Source organism: Pundamilia nyererei, unplaced genomic scaffold, assembly GCF_000239375.1.
Source record: "Pundamilia nyererei isolate P.nyererei 1_Seehausen unplaced genomic scaffold, PunNye1.0 scaffold00136, whole genome shotgun sequence".
Classification (NCBI taxonomy): Eukaryota; Metazoa; Chordata; class Actinopteri; order Cichliformes; family Cichlidae; genus Pundamilia; species Pundamilia nyererei.
The window spans coordinates 138,395-159,106 of NW_005187537.1; the positions used below are offsets into that span (position 1 = coordinate 138,395).

Genomic DNA, 20,712 nt, shown 5'->3' on the forward strand with positions numbered 1-20,712 from the left:
GCAGTAACGCAGCGTTCCTACGGGAAAGTAACTGTAATCTAATTACCGTTTTTGCAATAGTAATCCCTTACTTTACTCGTTACTTGAAAAAAGTAATCAGATTACAGTTACTGCCCATCTCTGCTCACATGCCAACACCTTTCGCAATCTTAGTCTTGATTTAAACAGCCTGCTATTATTCGCTGGATTTGATGGTGAATGTCCTCCACAGCCGGTTCACGTGTCACTCCTCCACTACCTCGGGGCTGCCATCAGTTTCATGTGCGCGTGCTTCTACACGGCCATTCTCACCGTGCTGACAGGGAAGTGCGCCCTCTCTGGATATGAAAAGGTTCTCTACCCACTGCGAATCATCTCCACTGTGATTCAAGTAATTGTGACCGTCATCTGTATCCTTTCACAAATCATGGAGCCAACTTTATTTTTTATTTTTATTGTTGTTGTTTCTTAAGCCATACCCATCGACCTTGTGGCTGGTTAAGCACGCAGGTTAATAGTAAACTTTTGATGGGTTAATTTGGTGTTCCTTTAAACAAGGGATTTCAGCAGCTAGCTCTAGAACTAATGCATGAGTTATAACACACTGGGACATATTTGGATCCGATCAGCTCCAGTGTTTACCAAGTGGGACCGGCCACAGAAGTCCACATGACAGAAGCAGATACACATTAATGACCTTTTTTAGTGAATTATTAACCATAGCTTTCCTTTCCTTTTCCTTCTAGCTTTACATTTGTCCTCAACCTTGTAGATCTATGGGATCAGATGCACAGCAATGAAACATTAGACACCTCATTTAGCATTTAGCAGAGATTCGGTGATTGAGGTGGCTGTAGAGCAGGTCATCAACTGACTGGAAGGTTAGTGGTTCGATCCCTGGCTGCTCTAGCCTGCATGTCAATTACCCTTGGGCAAGATACTAAGCAAAAGCTGCCCTCTGATGCATCCATGGGAGTATGAATGTGTGTGAATGTTAGCTACAAGGCATTTAAGCATAGGAAAAAGGTGTTTGTGTGAATGGGTGAATGAGGCATGTTGCATGAAGCTCTTTGAGTACAGAAGAGCACTATTTACCATCAGGAATACAGAATCTATTGACTGTGCAGAGTAGCAGAGTTTTTCTTTCCTCACTTTTATAACTTACTTTTATGGGTTTCTTGTATATTTTTACGTATGGTTAGTTGCTGATATCAGTCTGCAGTGGTTGGGGAAGTTATTCTTTCTTTTTTTATGTGACAACATTCATGAGGTTTACAATAAAACGGATTGCTGTGCTGTGTGTGTGTATGAGAACAATAGCCAAAGACGAATGGTTACTGAATGTAACTTCAGTTCTATGAGTAAAGGTCAAACGTGTCTCATTGGTTGCAAAGGGTGGCTAGATTGTTGAGCAGATTTAAGTTGTGGTTGCCATGACTATGTGCTAACTCTGCCCCTGATGTATGCACACAGTAGTCAGGTGTGGGAGAACTCCAGGAAGAGTTGGCCCATGCAGCTGATTCATGCTCATCCAATAAGAGTGTATTTAATCCCAAATTAGCCCACATTAATGATAGAAACACAGTTTCGCCTCATATAGCTATGTTCTTTTGTCAAAGAAATGTGTAAGCTCTATGTCCTCCATAGTTTTAACCATCAGTAGACCAGTGAAACACCCTTAACCCAGAACCTTCAGATACTGTCTTGTTCGCTCAGAGCGAGTACTTCTACATCCATCTGTCTGCTGTCTTTGAGTGGATGCTGAGTATGAACCTGGAGCTGTTTGAGCTCAGCTACGCCGTGGAATTTTTCTTCTTCTCGTCCTATATGCTCTCGAATCTGTTGAACAAACAAGATGAGGTAAAGCCTTTGATTATGACGATGTCCTGATATAAGGCTGCCAGGATCCAGCTGAACAATGCAGAAAGTGAGGATGCTGCAAGAAGGACATCTGTTACTACAGTGGCTGGATCGTGGCTGAAGGACCAATAGTGTTTTGTTTTTTCCTTTTCTTGGATGGATTGGATTGGATGGTCTTCTTTACTAATTTTTTTCCATATTTATTGAACCAAACGAACAAACATACCAGCTGGATTGTATCTCACGCAGATGCCCCATCTACAGAACATTTTTGTTGTGCAATCATTTTTGTAATGAAAAATTTGTAAAAAAAAAAACAAAAAAACAAAATAAAAGAACCCCCTCACAGATCAAGTTTTGTGTTAGGTAACAGCTCTTCCATAACCCTTTGGGATGTATTACTTTCACACAAGGAAGTCATGCCACCGTGCTGATAAACATATCTGCGTTTGGAGCTAAAAGGGTGGAGGACTTTTATTTACACCCTTTTAAACAATAAAAGTCTCCATGACGCTATAAGATCCTGTTTGACTGGATGATTAACTTGAACGACAGTAAAAAATAATAGGCGTCATCAGCCGCAGCTGGTCTAGCGATACACCAATGGACATTACAAGCAATCTTGGCTACATACACTTAAGGTGATGTTGTCAGTACCCTGTCCATTCCAGAGATTTTCACTGTGGTCTGTTCGATGTATTTCAGTGTCTGTGTGCTTTAGAGGAAAAGCCGGAGTAGTGATTTATAAATTGTAAAGTTAAAAAGGAAAGAATAGTTTCATGCCTCTGTGTCCCACATTAATACAGTATTTTGAACCAGTTTGTTTGCTTCACATTTATGCATCTGTGGCTTCTATGGTTTTATTCTACTCTTGATCAGTTGCCAGCACATAGTTGGAAAATGTTGACCCAGACACTGATGAGCATCGAAACATTTACAGGTGTATAGTTGAATCGTCACTTTTCAAAGTTTATAAAGTAGCTAAAAGGTATTTTGAAAATTTTCTGACCAGACATGTTAACAATGCTGAGAGGTATTCTGACATTTTTCTATTCAAATTAAAAATAAAAAACTTAAAAATGTGCATTTTTCTAAACTTTCATTAGAATGTAAAAGTTAAATATGCTTCCATCTCTTTTGAAAAGCTGAAATGTGTTTTTATGGCTTCATGCACTTTTCCCCCCCCCTGTCTTCCAGATTCTGTCATTTTAGCTGCTCTTCAGTTTGGGTGTATCTGTAGATTCTGCTCGCAAAAAAGAAAGCCAACAACTTGAATCCAGCTGTGACAAAAACACAGCATCACTTCATACATTTCTCCTCTGTGTGAAACTGAAAAATAACTTCCTCAGAATATACTGCTGCTACATTTTTTTTGTGGCAGTTTCCATCATTTTCAACAAATCTGCAAATCTTGTGAGTTTTTGGTCACTTTTAACTTTTCCTCATGAGTATGACATTAGCCCGAGCTGCTTCTCACTATAGCACTTACTAAAAAGTCAGATTTTTGTTCCCAGGAGTTGGTAAATACCACAAATGGTAGTCAAAACGGAATTTTAAAAATCAGCTTAGTGTTTAAGAAAGCAAGTTTGCCAACTTTAAAAACCTCAAAACAAAACAACACGCTTCTGGTTTTAATGCAAAGCACTTAAACTTTACTTGAAAGAAGGTAATATACATCCTGGAATTACAGATAATAAAGATACATTATGAGCAAAATCATTTCACAATGAATATCATCTTTCTTTTGCAACAACCAAGAGAGGAGTGCGACATTATCTACAGTTTTTGTTAGGAAGAAAACAGTGAAAAGCACACCTAATTCTGTCGGCATCTTTACTGTATGGTACACTGTAAAAAATGTCATCTATATGCAGTAGTCCACATTATTAACCTTAATAACAAAAAAAGAACAATTTGAAAAAACACGAGCTTCATGGTTGTCTTTCAACTAAGTAACTGCAATGCATACATTATAAATAAATGTAAAGGGAAGAGAAAAAAAGTTGAGGGGAAAAAACAAAGCAAAACCTACAAGCAATATCCCATAATTCCAGCATGGCTGAAACAACAAGTGGCCTTAATCCAAACCCTACACTTTGGAGTGTGACCACAGCTTTTACAAACCTTTAAGATACTGTAGATTATTTAAGCTGGTGCGTCTGAAAGCCCGGCTCATGCTCAACACTTGTGGATAAATCAAGTTAAAATTGCCCTTAAAATTTGTTCTGTATGAGGACGAGTTGCCTGCCTTCTTTTTCCTGTGAGGTGAGAAACACTTTTTGTAAAGAGTGAGAACTCAGCATGAGAGAAACACAAGGCCCTATAGTTAAGTCTTTCTTTTTTAATTAAACAACTCAAGCCATTAAGTATTGGAAAAAAAAGCTTGTTCTCAGCTAAGCTAGGAGAGGTCACTGATATTAATCACAGAAGTCTTCAACTCTAAAAGTAAATCATCGTGTGTTCTCTTACTCGTCGTACAACATCTCAAGCCCGATACCCTTCCTCCCCGTTTTTTTCTTTTTCTTTAAACAACCGCTCCGCTGGCATCTTGAATTGGGAGAAGCTCCAGCTGTACACGCTATGAACACCTCTCTTAGCAATAAAAGGAAAGGACACTACAGTAGTTGACAACTCAAAAATTAATGTGATGATGCAGATCGGCAATTGTTTAAATCTACAGCAAATTGAAATGAGGAGCTTTTTCAAACGGAGTACATGTTCTTGGTGGTGGAGCCGCTCTTACTGGACGTGTCGTCGTGCGACTGGTAGCCAATCATGGCTTTCATGGGGAGGTTGAGACGCTCTTTGTAAAGTTGCCTGCGAAGAGATGAGATGGAAGCAGTGTGAAGACTCAAGCAAGCTCAGTGTTGCCATCTAGTGGTCCACTGTAGCTCCTACTTGCGTATTATGAGTAATGTGACTTTAAAGGCTCACCCTATCGTCATGATGGCGTCCCTGTTTTGGCAGTTGCTCGTCCAGATGGATATTTTGTCACCTTTAGGTCTGACGTTGACCACAGCTCCGCAGACGTCTTCACTTGCCTCATCAAATGACTCACCGACTAAACACAACAGCTGCAAAAAGCAAAAAAAAAGTCAAACTATACATATATACATTTATATTTAAATCACAACCATCAGGGGAAACATCCAATGGATACGACTCTACTGAGTGGTTTCAGAAAACAGCCGTCTTACCGTTTCCATCCAGTAGCGATCGAGGTCATTGTGCCTCTGTTGTTTGTTGAGAGTCATCAGCCATCGACCCCCCAGCTTGTTCCTGTCGTCCTCCCACATGGGCTTGATCCCATCCTGACGCACAATATGAAGCAGCTATTAAACCCTATCCATGTCTTTAGACTCTGCTGCAACTGAGATTAAGGGAAAATGTGTAAACATTTAACATTAAAAAAAAAAAGAGCCTTACCTTGAATAAGCAGTAATCGCAGCCAAAGCCGAGTTTACTTGGCTGCTGTATGTGGTTGTATAATCTGGTAGAAAGATGAAAAAGTAGATTCCCAACATGAGTGTGTCGAATTGTAGAATTTCAGAAGCTTTTATCAGAACAATGGTCATTAAACAACAATCAGTAAAGTGAAACATGCTGATCCTGATTGACATTACCATTAAGGGACATGTTGTGCACATTAATAATAAACCATCAATAACCAAGACTGACTTACGCCCAAAAATCTTCCACTGTGTCAAATTTAGAAATGAGACGCAAGTTCTCTGTCCAGCTTTTGCTCTTGTCATTTTTGAAATACCACAGGGCCCATCTAAAAAACAAACAATAAAATAAAAATGCATCATTCATAGAATTCAGTATTCATAGACCAAGAGGTAAAGAGCGTAATTACACCGACTGTCTGAAAATCTCTCAAAACCATGTTGGAAAATGCAGATTGCTGAACATGCATAAACTGAAAATAAAAGAAAGTGCATGACTTTGCCCCAAATTGTGATTGAGCAAACCTCGTGAGTGTGAGGGGAAAACTCCCTGCTTGTTGACTTCTCCACCTTTGTGGGGATCAGAAATCAGAAGTGTCATCACTTACAAATGTATCAACCTGGACATATTTCCAGTCTGTCGCAGAGCCAACACAGTACGAGCTTTTCCGATGTCAGAAGGTAAGTGGGGTAATGCCTGGCTAATACTTGAATGGGACACAGCCGATGGGAATACCAGGTGCTGAGAGCCCAAATCCGGCCATACCAGCCTGAGTAAGTCTGTCTCTCTCTTGTTTTTCTACAGTTACATTTTTGTATTTTAGCCTGTTTTGTGTCAGAAATTAAGTGATTTCTCTGTAGAAAGACATTGGGCAGCATGGTACGTGATTTTGAAACCACTATACAGCGCTGCAGTCCACACACCTTGTGCTTTCCTTTAGTGACTTTGGACCTTTTTTCACTTTGCCAATCTTTGCTAATAGTAAAGGGCAGGGTTCTTGGAAAACACTATTTAGGGTTCCTACTTAACAGCAGCTGGGCTCAGTATAGGGTATTTGGTACTTTACATTTTCTTTTTTTAAAATAAAACCATTATTGTTAGCAATCAATTCTTCAGTACAAGCATATTCAATGTTTTGTATCTCTTTTAATTTAATAACAGCTCAATGCTGTACCATCACTGTTAAAATCAAAAACAAGGACTCAAAGTCTATTTTATGTTACAACTGCGTGAAACGTTTACCCTAACAGCAGACATACACGCTGTTTCACAGAAGAACACAACAGCTAGTAACAAAAGCATGAATGTCAATGCAAAAAACAAGAGAAAGCCAGCCATCAACCGCACTACAAATGCACTCTTTGTTTACAGTGGCTGCTGTAATTCTTTTATGCATTACCAAGGGGCAGTGGGTGGGAGGCTAGCAGGCAGGGTTCAGGGCAGTGAGAGGACATCAGCTGAACCGTTTGCCCCCCTCCACTTACAACTGTAACAAACCCACCCATGTGCCATAGACACAAATGAAGCAAATGAACCGAACAGAGCTAAAAGAGAGGATGAAAGTATATTTGTTTAATGCGAACATCACACTGCACATACTGACACCAGACTGCTCACAGCCGTGATTCTTCTGGTGAACCCAGAACAGTCACAAGCCAAGACTACATGCCTAGTAATGGCATATAAACAAATATGCCAGACAGCAAGTCAAGCCAGCTCTGTTCTTCACATGTACTTTAAAATCTCACGAGAGATAAAATGATCATTTCAGGCCAATGCAGCCAAACGAAACAGCAAACCTGAAGAGGACTGATTAATTCACTACTGTGACATCACCCTCTGACACAGACAGTAATATGTGATTTGTTCAGCTGTGAACTAATCAGCGTGCTCCAGTCCCCACAGTTTTCTGAATGTGTGTCAAGTAAATAAGAATGAGCCGCAGCAGAGCTAGAGAAACACTGTCATCTCAATTTTTAATAGTTCAGCTGCCAAACACAGACGAGTTGTTGTGTTTCTGACTTTAAAAAACAAAACAAACAAAAAAAAAACACGGTCGTGATTTTAAAAATAAAAAGAGTCCATGGGCAGACAGGCATAAACTATCCACTTCACTTTCAGCTCCAGTAAACTGTATACTAAACAATTTTCCAAAGCAGAAGCTGAATGCGTTCTTCCTACTTCCCAGCAGCTGCTGGTTTCGCTTAATGACGGTGCCATATGAAAATGGTGCTGCATGACTTTGAAACTTGAAAGTGATCATCTTATGTAACAGCCGAGTAACGGATCTGCGCAGTCTGTTCAAATCCATCTCTGGACTCACCTTCAGACCGCAGCAAGATCCAAACTCTTTCCAAAAGCAAGAGAAAACCTTCATAAGCAATTATTATATTTAAATCTATGAAAGCAGATATTAAAGGGAATCTCTTAAGGATGGTAATAAAGTATCAGGGAATAATTCAATTAGATGGCACAGATATAAAACACCAAGTATGATGCACTGTTATCAGTAAAACTATCCATCATTATTCCACCTTGAACAGATGTCAAAGGGGATTTGTCTGCTAATTATTCATTTAGTATTAATTAGAGACTCTGCGTGATTCACTGTTAAAACTAATCTGTAATTACTTACACTGAACCTCTGTGCAACCCTCACATTATTCATTTAAAAACCCCCAAAAAAACCAAATTATTTTAGCCCCTCTCAATTTAGCAGCAGTAAATATTTATGACAGACAACAGCAAAAATCTGCAAGTACAATGAGACATGCTGTAGATTTTTTTTAAAAAAAGAAAAAAAAAAAGGGATAAGAACTTGTCTTCCTTTACCTAAAAACTCCGACCTCACTCTGAGAGCGCCAACCACTGATGCTAAAACTGACATAACAAAGCAGCTCAATCATTTATTAAGAAACCAATCACACCTTCGGCCGGTGAGACAGTTAAAACACATCTGTGATGAATATTTAACCACAAATTCCAAATAACTCAACAGTCCTCTACTTCCTTACAGTGAAGCCAGAGAGAAGTGACAACACCTAGCCCTCAAAATGAGAAGTCTGCAATCAAAACTGTCAAAATGGAAAACAAACCCCCCACGTCAATATGTTTAAATAAAACCAGGGTGAAAGCAGCAGAGATGGACAGCCTTGACCTCTGAGGCTGAGCTGAACAAGCAGAATGACCTAGAAGTGACTTGCCAAGAGAACCATTCAGCATTTCCAAACCGACTGTACAATGCTCCTGAATAGCTCGTCGCCACTGCAGAACTATGATAACATTTCTAAAAGGACAATAGAAAAAACAACAACTGCAACTCTAACACAGAGGAAAAAACAAAACACATGACTCCTCAATCTGCTCTTCTGATTTTAAACCTTAAAATAAGAAAACAAACAGAAAGTGCAAATATGAACCTGATGAAAATAAACTGAACATCTATCCATACTATGATGCTCAAGCTGTAACTGCTTGAAAACACGTTTGCTGTGCACTCATCCATAATTTTCCCAAGTGACTAGATGGGTAATTTGAATATCCTGTTTACGCTGTCAAAATAAGTGCTGTGGTGAGTTTCTAATTTCACTTTCATCCAAGAGACCAGAGGGACAAAAAGAAAAATCAATCAGCACATGACTGTAAATATGTTTGTGATGCCAAAGACCAAAAGTCAAAGTACAGCTCCCATCCTAAAACTAGATGAAGATGAAATGCCATTTTCAACTCAATGTAAAATAACACTTTTCACATGGTGATAAATACACAACTAACCTTATTCCTAAAGGAAAACTTCTTCACTGATTTCATAATGAAACAGCTGTTTTGTCTCTATAGAGAAAGGTTATTGATCCTAAGCGATTAAGTACATTTAGCCCCACCATCTCTGTATGTTTTCAATGAGCTCAGTTTCTGTATTTGTGTGTAAATAATGATGAAAAAAAGAAGTCCCTCTTCCCTCTGAAAACGGTCACAAAGGTGATATTTGAAAGGGTGTTAAAACATCAGTAGGCATTAAATGTTCAATGGTGTTGACACCTTTCTGGATGGGGTGAAATTTGGCACCCTGGTAAGCCTGAAGAGATTCTATTATAATCCAAATCAACCCCAACGAGTTTCGTCTGTGCCTCAAACTATTTAATTAAAATGACAAAATCAACCTTAAAAACTGTTTCAGATGAGAGTCCAGTCCCGGTCTCTGAATCAACGAGACGGGTGTGTTTGATCTCACCACCACACCCACCTCTTAAGGCACAGTTTGGCTTTTCTAAATGAAACCTCCCCTGTATCTAATTTTAGAAATGCTTACACCAGCCATTTCTGATTGTTTGGCCAGAGGATTTGCTGGTTGTTGCAAGAAGACTGCAGAGTATGGAAGCACAAGCAGCTTTCATCCAAATCAAACTCAGAACCTGGTTTGACTCTCACCTGTTTTGCAAAGGGTGTTTGATATACTCCTCAGGATTCGCAACAACCTGACCGTCAGTCTGTTGATCTTCAGTTTCAGTTGTTTTCTGAGGAGACACAAATGGCAAAGAAATTTGGGGTAGTTGGGTCAGATTTATATCATAATGTTGCTAAAGTCCTGCCTTTACTTCAAAGTCAAAGTTAGTTCAATATCACAAATTTCAACAAAGTTAACGATAAAAACTTAATGGAATGGTCATTGCCATATACAGTTAAGGGCTTTTGTCGGGGGTAATCACACACTTAATTTCATAGTGTGTACAGTATCATAACATCACAAAGCACTGCAAGCTTTTTGTCATCATCATCATCATTATTATTACTACTACTACTGAGTTTCTAACAGAAGCTAATACATACTTTTACAATTTAGGGAATAATTCCAACCTTTCAAAAAAAGAAAAATAAGACAGTAAAAACATAAATTACTTAGACTGATTCACAAACTCCCAGCATAATCTAAAACATACCAATTTAATCCCTAAATCGGGGCTACTTAAAGCCCCTAATAAGAATAGTGTAACTATGTAGTCCAATGTATGTGTATGTATATATATATGAAAATAACAAAAAGCTTACATGATCTATAAAATGCAATATTATTACAGTATAGCTTGCATTTAAAGTGATCTACAGAAACGTAACAAAGGCATGACCTTAAGCCCCTCTGTTTTAGGGGGCCTTAATGGGGCCTTGTCCCATTATCCAGTTCACAGCTGGGCTCTGCCTTATACTCTTGCATTTTTATAAAGATTCACTTAGCAACATCAGAGTCCACCTCAACTACATTTTTAAGGATTAGACGCAGGAGCTGATGGAAAACAGTCAGCAGGGGGTATATACAAAGAAAATCAATAAGCTAACTTTACAGATAACAGTTACTAGCATTAGTTTTAGCAGATGAGCTAGGCTAGCTGCAGGCTAGATATACACGTGTCCAGACTTTCTAAAAATGCACCAATAATATATCACCACGGGTGTTTAAAGGTAATGGCATTTCATTAAAATTGTCGTAAGATATCGACTGTAATACCCGACTAGATTAAAACAATGCGTTGACTGGAGTTTGAATGAACGACGTGCAGTCAGTCACTCCCTCCCTGCCCAACAAAGTCAGGCAGTGCCTCATACATCCCCACTGCTGAGCATGCTAGCGCTAATCCACGCCAACATCTGTCAACTCAAACGCGTTAATTTGGCCTAAACGCCAGTTCGGTTTCACAGAAGCAAAGTTATGCGATGTATGTAGTAGGTGAATTGGAGATTTATCCGGTCTTCACGTGCATATTAGTCGATTTTTTGTGCTATCTCTTGTCTCTCTTACCGGCTCCGATGTCGCCATCTTGACTGTAGAAGTGATCTGCCCGTTCGGCGCTCCTGCGTCACTCCAACAGCTCGCTCTGCTACGGAAGCCGCCTCAGTCCTGTTCGAGCTGAATGACCTGAATCCGGGGAGTCGTCGCAGGAGAAAGGGCACAGGGGTTACACCCACTACCACTGAGTGGCTGCTTCTGAGGACAATAATTTAGATAAACCAATGTGAATAAACCTCCAACTAATAGTATTCATGCAGGTATATTCAAAACGGTTAAAAATATCTATCTCTGCTTTGAGTATTTTATTTTGTGGTGATTTAAAAATTGTAATACCATCTACAATAGTTTCCAGAGTTGATTTCAGGTTAATTTTTATTGCTTAAAATATTTAGTTTGTATTAATGTTACTACTAGTGTAGTACTTGATATGAAAAATATTTCTCATGTGAATGCCTAAACCAGCTTAAGATTAAAACCATTTAACCTTTAGGAAGCCAAAGTCCTAATAAATATATGGCTTCCCATGATTATTGTACTGGGACATTTGACCAAATTGAAATGGACTAAAATGAAAGACATTTTGTGTGTTTGTATTCTTTTTAGTAAGTATGTAAGTAAGTTTTAATAAATAAATCCTCTCCCGTAAATTTATTTCCCATGTATTACCATAAAGTGGTGTCTAATAGAATAAGACAACATTAAAGCAAATAGGTTTCAGGATTAAAGATTTGTAAAATTTATCTCGTTCTGTCTTGTGTAATTAAATTACACACATGTTAAGGACACATTTGTGTGTCTGTATTTTTTCTTTGGCAAACTACCCTCAGCCTCCCCCCTCCCACGCCTCTACTGAAACTATTATTCGTGAGCCCAAAGAGAGGTTAATTTAATTACAATTACCTGTTCATGCTGACCGGGGGAGTTTTCCCCACTTTCCCAGCTTCCATAGAGGCGAGAATGCAGTGAGAAAAAGACAATGCTCCAGGGGTGTGTACTGATTCACCTTTACTAAAGTTGTGAATTTACAGTTTGAAACTTCAGTTAACTTACTTGTGACTGAAGCGATTTGAAACGATTGTTAACAATTAAACTTGCACTCAATTTTAGTAAGGAAATGTGTGTTCTTTGTTGTAATGATGCGTCTTGGCAATAAATCTTTTATCATTGGACAGCTAGTTTATGTCCACTTAAATGGTGCCATTTATAAAGAAAATGCATTTGTGGGTTGAGCAGAAGAGTTGAGTATGTAGCTGAAGAATCACATTTTCTTTTATATAACATGGATGGCCGGGTGCATGTTCAACACTTACCCGGGGAACACCTCCACCGGGATGCACTTATGGACCGAGTTTATGGAGGCAGTGTGATGGTTTGGGCAATGTACTGCTGAAAAACTTTGGGTCCTGCCATCCATGCGGGTGTTACTTTGACACGTACCACCTACCTAAGCATTGTTGCAGACCATATACACCCTTTCATGGAAAATGCTTTATCCCTGATGGCTCTGGGCATCAACAACAAGTTTGAGGTGTTGACATGGCCTCCAAATTTCCCAGATCTCAATCTAATCAAGCATCTGTGCGATGTGCAGGACAAACGAGTCCGATCCATGGCGACGCCCCTCACAACTTACGGGACTTAAAGGATCTGTTGCAAACATTTTGGTGCTAGATACCACAGCACAACTTCAGGGGTCTAATGGAGCTCATGTTTCGAAGGGTCATGGCTGTTTTGGCAGCAAAAGGGAGATCAAGTGCATGTGTCTGATCGCTGTATATATATATGTATATTATATTAATGAAACATGTTACGGTGAAGGGTTTGTTCCTATTACTTCTATATCAATCAAAGTGTGACATGTACTGGAGAGACAGATGTACTCCAGTTGACTTTGGAGTCCTGGAAAAACCATATTTTCTGTATGAATCTATCAGATACAGAAAACATGGAGGACATGACAGCAGTTTGCAGGCATGCATTCATGCACAGCTCTTAAGGTCCCACCACAGCATTTCAGGTAGGTTGAGGTCTGCACTTTGACTGGGCCACTAGAGCATCTTGATTTTTATCTTTTCAGCCAATCTCTTGCAGATTTGCTGCTGTGCTTGGGATCATTTTCCTATTGTATGACCCAGTGAACATGTGCATCATGGCCAAAGATCTCCACTGTGGTCTCATCAGTACAAAGGACATTGATACAGAAGCCTTGTGGTTTGTTCAGATGCAGCTTTGCAAACCTAAGCCATGCTGCCATGTTCTTCTTGGAGAGGAGAGATTTTCTCCTTGCAACGCCGCCAAACAAGCCATACTTGTTCAGTCTTTTTCTAACTGTGCTATCCTGAACTTTAACTTACCTAAGGCTTGAATGTGATGAATTTGTTCACTGCTGGGATGATTGTGACATTGTGTTAGTTCACACCTGAATGCCTCAGACCAGCAAGCTGCCAAAACCTCTGCTTTTGTATAAGTGCTTATTAGCTGCACCCAGCTGCTACTTACCGTCTTAACTCCTATGGAAGCACTAAGGTTGTACTTTATTTTCACATGACTGCATGTTGCAGCAGCTTATCGTGAAGCACTCTTTGCGTTGTTATGGCTAATTTCAACTTTTCGAATTGATTTATCAGGCTGGGAATCTCTTGATCAACCTACAGAAGACACTAAATCATACAAATGTACTGTAAAATGAATAAGAGGGACGTGTTGGATGAAATGCCTGAGCTCACACTAATGTTAAATCATGCACTCATAGTTCCCGACTCCTGACCATGCAGCTGTGGTCACATGTGGTCAGCTGAGTGAATGCATTCACACAATAATGACAACTTACAAAACTTACGGGGATTTAACACTGTGGCCTTTATAAATCATGCTGTTTTTCACACTTGATATGTGACTTTTTAGTTTATGGATTGTCTTTTTGCTTTTTTCCCCTTCTTTGCTACTCTAACTGAGCAGTCAAAATAATTTAAAATAATTAATTTTTCCACACATTTAGTCCTTTCTGGAATCACACACAGGCTCACACTCTGATGGTAGGATCAGAAGCATTCGTCCAATCATAGTTGAGGTTGTGATGAGGCTGCAGCCTATCCTAGCTTTCATAGGACAAAAGGTGGAGCACACCCTCGACAAGTTACCAGTCTGTTGTAGGGCTAACACAGAGAGGCAACCATTCACATTCACACCTGCAATTAAGTTAGGATCATCAATTAAAAGCTGGTAACTCCATACATGCTTTTGAAATGTGGGAGAAAGCTGGAGTTACACAGAGAGTTCTTGCTGTGAGTAAACGGTGCCAACCACCACATTGAAAAGACTGTCCTTATATTTAAAATTATGTTAGTTTCTCCTGTTACTTTTGAGCCTAAACAGTTAATCCAACTTAATTCTTAAACCCCTTAATTAAAGCTAAACAAGTTTGTGCTTTCATCAAATCGTAATGTTTTGATCTAAAATGCACTGTGGCATTATACAGAGACAAAACTCCCCAAATTGTGTCTTTGTCCGAGAGATTAGGGATCTAACTGTCGGTTGTGCTCTGAAGGTTCACTGTTGTGCTGAAATCACGTTACATTTAATTTATTCAGGAGAAAATCACTGTCATACATCTACAAGCTAGCTAGAAAATAACGTCATGTTTTTACTTCAGGAGGCAAAGTGTACAAAAACAAGTAATGTTTCATCTTTAGGGGACAAAGTCTGAGTGACTTCATTGGAATACCAGATCAGTGAGTCATACAGCCAGTATAGGAAAATCAGATGGAGAAAAAAAAAAGAGGAGATCATAATCAGGTCCAAAATATAAATATGACTTTATTTCACAATCCCGAAAGAGATCAGCCATCCATAAAAGGAATGCGAAATTTATTCTCTTCTCAAGTCTAAACTGGATATACTTTAAGCGACGTACAGTAATTCAGTTTCAAAGTAAGCAAGATCACCCATTGTCTAAACACCGGTAACAATACAGTAAAAACAATATGGTTCACATACATATTTACACATTTTCTACTAAGAATTTTCCCCATTTTTTTTTAATGCTGGTGCTCGTTGTTAGTTCTTTGTTGATTAAAGAAATGGACTAAAACCGTCCCCCACAGTAAGTCGAGAGAAACATTTAGAACTGTAATTTCATCACGTGATGTTCAAAAAATATTCTTTCTAAATTTAACTCATTTAAAAAACAGTTTTACATTCATCTTTATTTGTGTGACTTTTGATAACTGCTGCAGAGTTGGGTTTAACTGTGGAAGACATTTGAACTCTATGTGGACATCTGCCCATAGTGCGCTGTTTTACTTGTACTTGACAAATTAAGGTATGTCATGATGTTGCCAGCCGGTAACGACCAGAAGAAATGAACTGAACTGAATCAAATACAGGATCAGTGAGTGCTGAGTTTCAAAAAGCACCGTGCCATCACTGTTATACAGTACATAAGCAGGTTGCGTCAATGCATGTACCTTGACATCTTGTCCTATTAGCACCAAAAGGAAGTCAAAGTGTTTAAAAGACCCAAATGCGTCTACAGGAAATGTTATGCCATCAGTTTTAGTGTGAATATTATGTCTCCATCTCTTGAGTCATTCTTAAAATTAAAATTAAGAGCTTTGCTTGTATGGGTAACAGAAAAATAACAAGGAAGAAATCCTGATTAATCAGGAGTTGACACCAACCCCCCTTTTTTTAGACCCTGTAAAAAAGCGTTCTGTAAACAAAGTTTTCACAAAGGTCAAGCACCCGAAATCGTCTTAGGCAGCTGGCTAAGTGGGATCTGGTGTTTGAGTGGTTTCACAACAAAAGACAAGGGAAAAGAAACAGATTGATTATTCAGCAGTGGCTAATGCAGCTTTATGCTCAAACTTAAGAGTATGGACATAAAAGCCGAGCATGATCTGTTGACATATCTGACACTTTGTGGTTTCTGGAAAGAAAAAAAAAAAAGGTCTTCTTAGCACCAATATCATGTACAGTAGGTGTTTTAATTCCTATAATCACTCTTGTTCCCTATAAAAAACTGAATTCCTTTTCCAGAAGCTGAACGTAAGTAAAGTGCAAATGATGATAAGCACTTTACTGATGTAGCATTTCATTATTCCTCGCTAGGTGTTTAGTTTCATTAGATATGTATGTCATCTTCAATCAAATGAGTGAAACGCAATTAAGTGCAGAAATACTGTAAAAAAAAAAAAAAGGATTAATGCTAAAAATGTCATATACTTCTCTGTCTGTACATACATATTCAGGCCTATGGACTGGGACCCTTTTCAAGTTAGGTTTAAAAAAAAAAAAGTGCTTTTTAATATGCCATACATATCTGTGAATAAAAGACAAACTATCCAGATGTGGATATAACGAATAAACAAACAACAGACCGAGGAAGTACATTTCTTTCATCAACCGCCGACAGAAGTCAGAGGCAGCAGAAGGAAATGTGTAATGCTACATGTGACAATCTGTAGTAAAAATATGCAGAATATTAGTCCTGTTTTCTACATAATGTGATGTAATGAGTTTGCTTAATAAAGATTACAGTGAGAATGGCACCAATGTAAAAAAAAAAAAGCCAATGAGATTCATCTTCTGAAAAGAGAATTACTGGCTGAAATAAAAAGTAAATTTCTACTGTACAACATAAAATCTGAACACATAATGCAGGTCATCGTAGAAATCTTGCAGTAAACAGGCTTACACCAGAAATTAAATATAAATCGTTATGATCAGAATAAATAATCACATCTTTTTTTTCTGTTTGTTCTGTATATAAAACCAGTTTAAAAATGTATTTTAAATGCTTCAAAGCACCATCTCTTTACAATAAAAACCGACACCGAAACTCACAGTTAAAAAGCCGACAACCTTTGGTCTTCTTCATCGCTCTGAAGGAAGAGACGAAGAAGGGCAAAGTGAACAGGTATAAGAAAAGCTCGATGAAAAAAAAAAAAAGAATAAAAATGAGAGTAGCAGTTTAAAATTGTCTGAGGTAAGGCAGAAGCACAGGGTGTAGGAGTTTTCTGTGTGTGTGTGTGTGTGTGTGAATGTCAAGGTTTAAAACACGTTGACTAAGACCAGCGATTGTATGGACCCGTCACTTGGGTAAGAGCATACGGGGACGCAGTGATGACCCCGTCCCTTGGGAGAGTCCATGCCTTACGTGTGGGGACATTCATAATCCTCGCCTCCTCTGTCTCCTCACCCTTTTCCTCCTCTCCCTCCACCCCTCCAGCAACTTTACTAAGGCTGCCCTCCAGCCTCAATCTCTCAGCCTCCTCCTCTCTGTCCCGTTCCCGCTTGGCCATTTTGGCATCCCACATAGCCATCCCGTGGCCCGGCTCATTTAGAGACTTATGCTGGTAGAAGACTAGAGAGATGCGGGTGGGGTGGCTGCGATTTGGCTTGAGGACTGGAGTAGTGGCGTGGAGCTCCCGCCGCGCGCACTCGATTAGGATGGAGCCGTGCGACGGGGCCACGGCGACTCCGCCTATTTCGCTGTCGAGGAAGTTGTGTTCGCTGTCTGACCACACCTCTTCCTGCTTCACTTCATCTGGTTCAAATGGTGGAGTTTGTACAGGGAAGGAGAGAGGAGACATCGGTGGGAGGCCATGACCCCTAGCCTCTGCTATGACATCTCCCACAGACCCATGGAGCCCATTGAGCCGGCTGAAGAGGCCCTCAGACGTTGGACTGGGGGAGAACGGAGAGGGAGGAGGAGCGCTCCCACTGGGAAGAGGTTTGTGCTGAGGAGAAGAGTGCACCTCTCTGGGCTCAGTTTTAAAAGCACCATCATAGTCAGCAGGTGTGTTACGTGGAGGTATACACTCTGTCGGAGCACACTGGTCACCAGATGCTGGAGAATAACCATTCACTGTATCACTCATTGTCTTGTAACTGAGAACTGAGCCATTCTGTCCAAACTGGAGGCCAGGCAGGCCATGGGTGTTGGGTGAGATGACCTCCCTCTGCGGGTTGACTCCTGGACCCACAGTGGGGTAGCTGCTGATCTGGTTATAAGTGCAGGGTTGATTCTTCTCTGGTAGGTACTTTTCCACACTAGCAGGTCTGTAAGAGCTGTTGTATCCAGCTTTTGTTTTGTTGGAAGAAAATTCATATATTTTAATGTGGTTCTATTAAAACAGCTACAAATCTTAAATGACCAGTGGCGTGAATGTACTACCTTTGTTGGGGCTTTCAACTTTCACTTTTCCAGGAGTGAGAGGAGTCACCCCAAGCTTCTTCTCCAGTCGCTCTGCTTGAGCCTTAAGGCGAGCCTCTTGTCTGATCTTACGGGCTGATTTTACCGGCTCTGCCAGCAGACGAACCTGACATGTACCAAAATTGAATTATTTAAAGCATGTTAACACTGTACACTGACCCACAACAAAACAAGATCCTTTTTGGTTCACTCACCTCTCGAGGAAACGAAGACAGAACTTGAAGAGCACCACTTTGGATCTTTGCCATCTGGCCCTCAGCGTGACCAAACTCATCTGTGTCAGAGATCTTGTAAAGTGGCAGCACGTGGAGCTGCTCATCCTCTGGCATGTTACGAACTGCACGGTTGTCTTCCTTGGTTAAAGTGCAAACCTAAAAAACACCAACCCAAAGCCAAAAAGCTAAATTTTCAGCCAAACAGGATCGGTTTAATACTTCCAAACAAAAAACTGTTGACCTTCAAATTTAGATGCACCATGTAGGAGTAAATTACATGGTATCGCATTCTTAAGCTTGCTTACCACGGTGCTGCCATTATTCATGTTGCTAGTGTCTTTGTGAGCGTGTGCACAGAAATCCACACAAGCTGTAACCCCAGAAAAAGGACGTCCCTCCTTCTTGCCCAGCCGGCATTCACCCCCCGCCGCCTCATATTCCACCTGTGAGACCCGAAAAAACAGGACACTAAGGAAAGATTTCTTAAAACTCTTAAGAGTCCGTAGAATAAACAGGTCCCAGAAGTAGCCTGGAGTGAGACTGTATGGAAATTTAAGGAAAAAGATTAACTGAAAATCACTTCCGCTGAATTAAGTCAAGCCCAGGAGAGCAAAGGATTACCAGAGACGAATGTGGTTGTTTCCCATTTCATACCTGGTTTTGGAAAGCCTGAGGAGCCAGTTTCTTGTAGAGGGGAGCGACCTCGGTGGCAAGACTCTGAAGGTTGTTTTCTACCTTCAACTCCTGAAAATAAAAGCTAACACTGTTCAAAGGAACCTACTTCTAACTCTTATTGTAATATCCAACATGGTTCATCAGCAGGCAAACCTTCAAAAAACTACTAGCTTGACCTAAATAATAAGAGACGATTTTTCTCTCAGATTTTGCTGTACGCTGTACTGCTCACTCATTGTTTGCTGCTGTAAATTAAAAAAGCACACTCTCTCACCTCCTCTCGGTAGTCACCTTGCAGGCGAAACTTCCGAGGAACTTTGCTGCGTGCAAATTTGCATCCATTGAAGTACATGCTCCAGGAGCAACCAAAGGAAAATGAAGCTCCGCAGGTGTCCGGATCTAAACCCTGGCACGCACATGTGCGACTGTAAAGAAACGGGAAATAACAAATGAAAAATAAAGAGGGAAAAAGAAGTGTTATGGAGAAATAAAAGAAGGGGTACTCACTCTTCGTTGAGCGCACAACGACGGCTGGTGGGGGAGCCGTACTTAAAGAGGGTCTCTGTCAGCTCCTGGTATAGGTGATCTGCCACCGGCCGAGGAATTCCCTCCCAGGCCAGGATGAGGATCACCAACACTGCCGAGTCGCAGTGGTGCCCTGGCCTGTGGCGGACCAAACACAGCAGCTTCTCCTCTTCACTGCCACGCCGGATCACCTGTCAGAGGACATTTAATTTATAAATACACAAGCGTCAGTCACATTTGAAACTTGAATTGCAACACAGACGAATACACTAAGCTCACTACATAGATCACTATAAGTGACCTGCCATACCACCAGACTAGGCAGAAAATGTTGTGAATAAATTTGCAATTTAATGCCTCTGACACGGAGATGGTTTTTGTTTGTCTGTTTGTTTGTGTTGTTAGAAGAAATTATCAAGAAGTTATGGATGGATTCATGTGAAAATTGTACCGGAGGTGGCTAACTTTTTGACTTGATCCACATTAAGGTCTGGTACTGGGTGCAGGAATACCTGAACGAACATTCTGTGTCATATCTAAACAAATACCAATAAAACTGAAACATGAAAAATTGCTGTTCAAGACAAAGAAAACACAAACTAATCCACATATTCTTCTTGATCTAAAGACTCTAAAGTTTATGCCATGGTTTATGCAGCCATGGCGGAAGTACGCTGTCTCAGACTGCTCGCTATGTTTAAACTTTAGTTACACAGTTGGCGGCAGCTAAGGTTTTGCCATGGTGGTGATAAAAGCATAAATCAGAGGCTGCCTTTCATTTCTTACACTAAATATACTGGCTCACAACAATGTTTACATTTACAGCAGACACATTCAGGACACAGACACCAGCCACATACCCATTTAGCTATTGGACACCCCTGGGAGCTCCTGCCTTCTTTCCCAGTGTAAACAACAACTTCCACCCTTATTGCATTTCCTTTGGCACCATACCTAAAACACGCACACACACACACACACACACACACACACACACACACACACACACA

The 20,712-nt window shown here is 40.1% G+C and overlaps 3 protein-coding genes across 5 annotated transcripts in view; 1 reads left to right on the forward strand and 2 right to left on the reverse strand.

The window, feature by feature from the left end:
- The window catches only part of LOC102205929 (transmembrane protein 150A), a 5,047-nt gene extending 2,736 nt beyond the window's left edge, over window positions 1-2,311 (forward strand). The window contains exons 6-7 of the mRNA XM_005743798.1: window positions 212-389; window positions 1,676-2,311. Of these exons, the coding sequence (XP_005743855.1) occupies window positions 212-389; window positions 1,676-1,869 (372 nt within the window). The 3' untranslated portion in view covers window positions 1,870-2,311. The remainder of the gene's footprint in view (window positions 1-211; window positions 390-1,675) is intronic.
- Window positions 2,312-3,468: 1,157 nt separating this feature from the next.
- Window positions 3,469-11,230, reverse strand: eif4e1c (eukaryotic translation initiation factor 4E family member 1c). The gene is made up of 7 exons (XM_005743799.1): window positions 11,081-11,230; window positions 9,718-9,803; window positions 5,522-5,617; window positions 5,266-5,329; window positions 5,037-5,150; window positions 4,774-4,913; window positions 3,469-4,656 (listed from the first exon to the last, which is right to left on the reverse strand). Exons 1-7 carry the CDS (start codon window positions 11,096-11,098, stop codon window positions 4,542-4,544), a joined length of 633 nt encoding a protein of 210 aa, XP_005743856.1. The 5' UTR covers window positions 11,099-11,230; the 3' UTR covers window positions 3,469-4,541.
- Window positions 11,231-14,868: 3,638 nt separating this feature from the next.
- Window positions 14,869-20,712, reverse strand: part of tet1 (tet methylcytosine dioxygenase 1) — a 36,925-nt gene continuing 31,081 nt past the window's right edge. For all 3 annotated transcript variants that reach the window (XM_005743803.1, XM_005743802.1, XM_005743804.1), the window contains 8 exons: window positions 20,563-20,656; window positions 19,685-19,893; window positions 19,452-19,602; window positions 19,157-19,246; window positions 18,808-18,945; window positions 18,482-18,658; window positions 18,249-18,393; window positions 14,869-18,155 (listed from right to left, as the gene is read on the reverse strand). In XM_005743803.1, the coding sequence (XP_005743860.1) occupies window positions 17,137-18,155; window positions 18,249-18,393; window positions 18,482-18,658; window positions 18,808-18,945; window positions 19,157-19,246; window positions 19,452-19,602; window positions 19,685-19,893; window positions 20,563-20,656 (2,023 nt within the window). In that variant the 3' untranslated portion in view covers window positions 14,869-17,136. The remainder of the gene's footprint in view (window positions 18,156-18,248; window positions 18,394-18,481; window positions 18,659-18,807; window positions 18,946-19,156; window positions 19,247-19,451; window positions 19,603-19,684; window positions 19,894-20,562; window positions 20,657-20,712) is intronic.

Bases quoted from the DNA above. Each gene is read 5' to 3' on its own strand.
- eif4e1c (XM_005743799.1), bottom strand. The intron at 5,330-5,521 runs GTAAGTCAGTCT...TCTTTCTACCAG, and splicing joins ACAGTGGAAGATTTTTGGGC to ATTATACAACCACATACAGC. The intron at 4,914-5,036 runs GTAAGACGGCTG...TGCTTTTTGCAG, and splicing joins ATCGCTACTGGATGGAAACG to CTGTTGTGTTTAGTCGGTGA.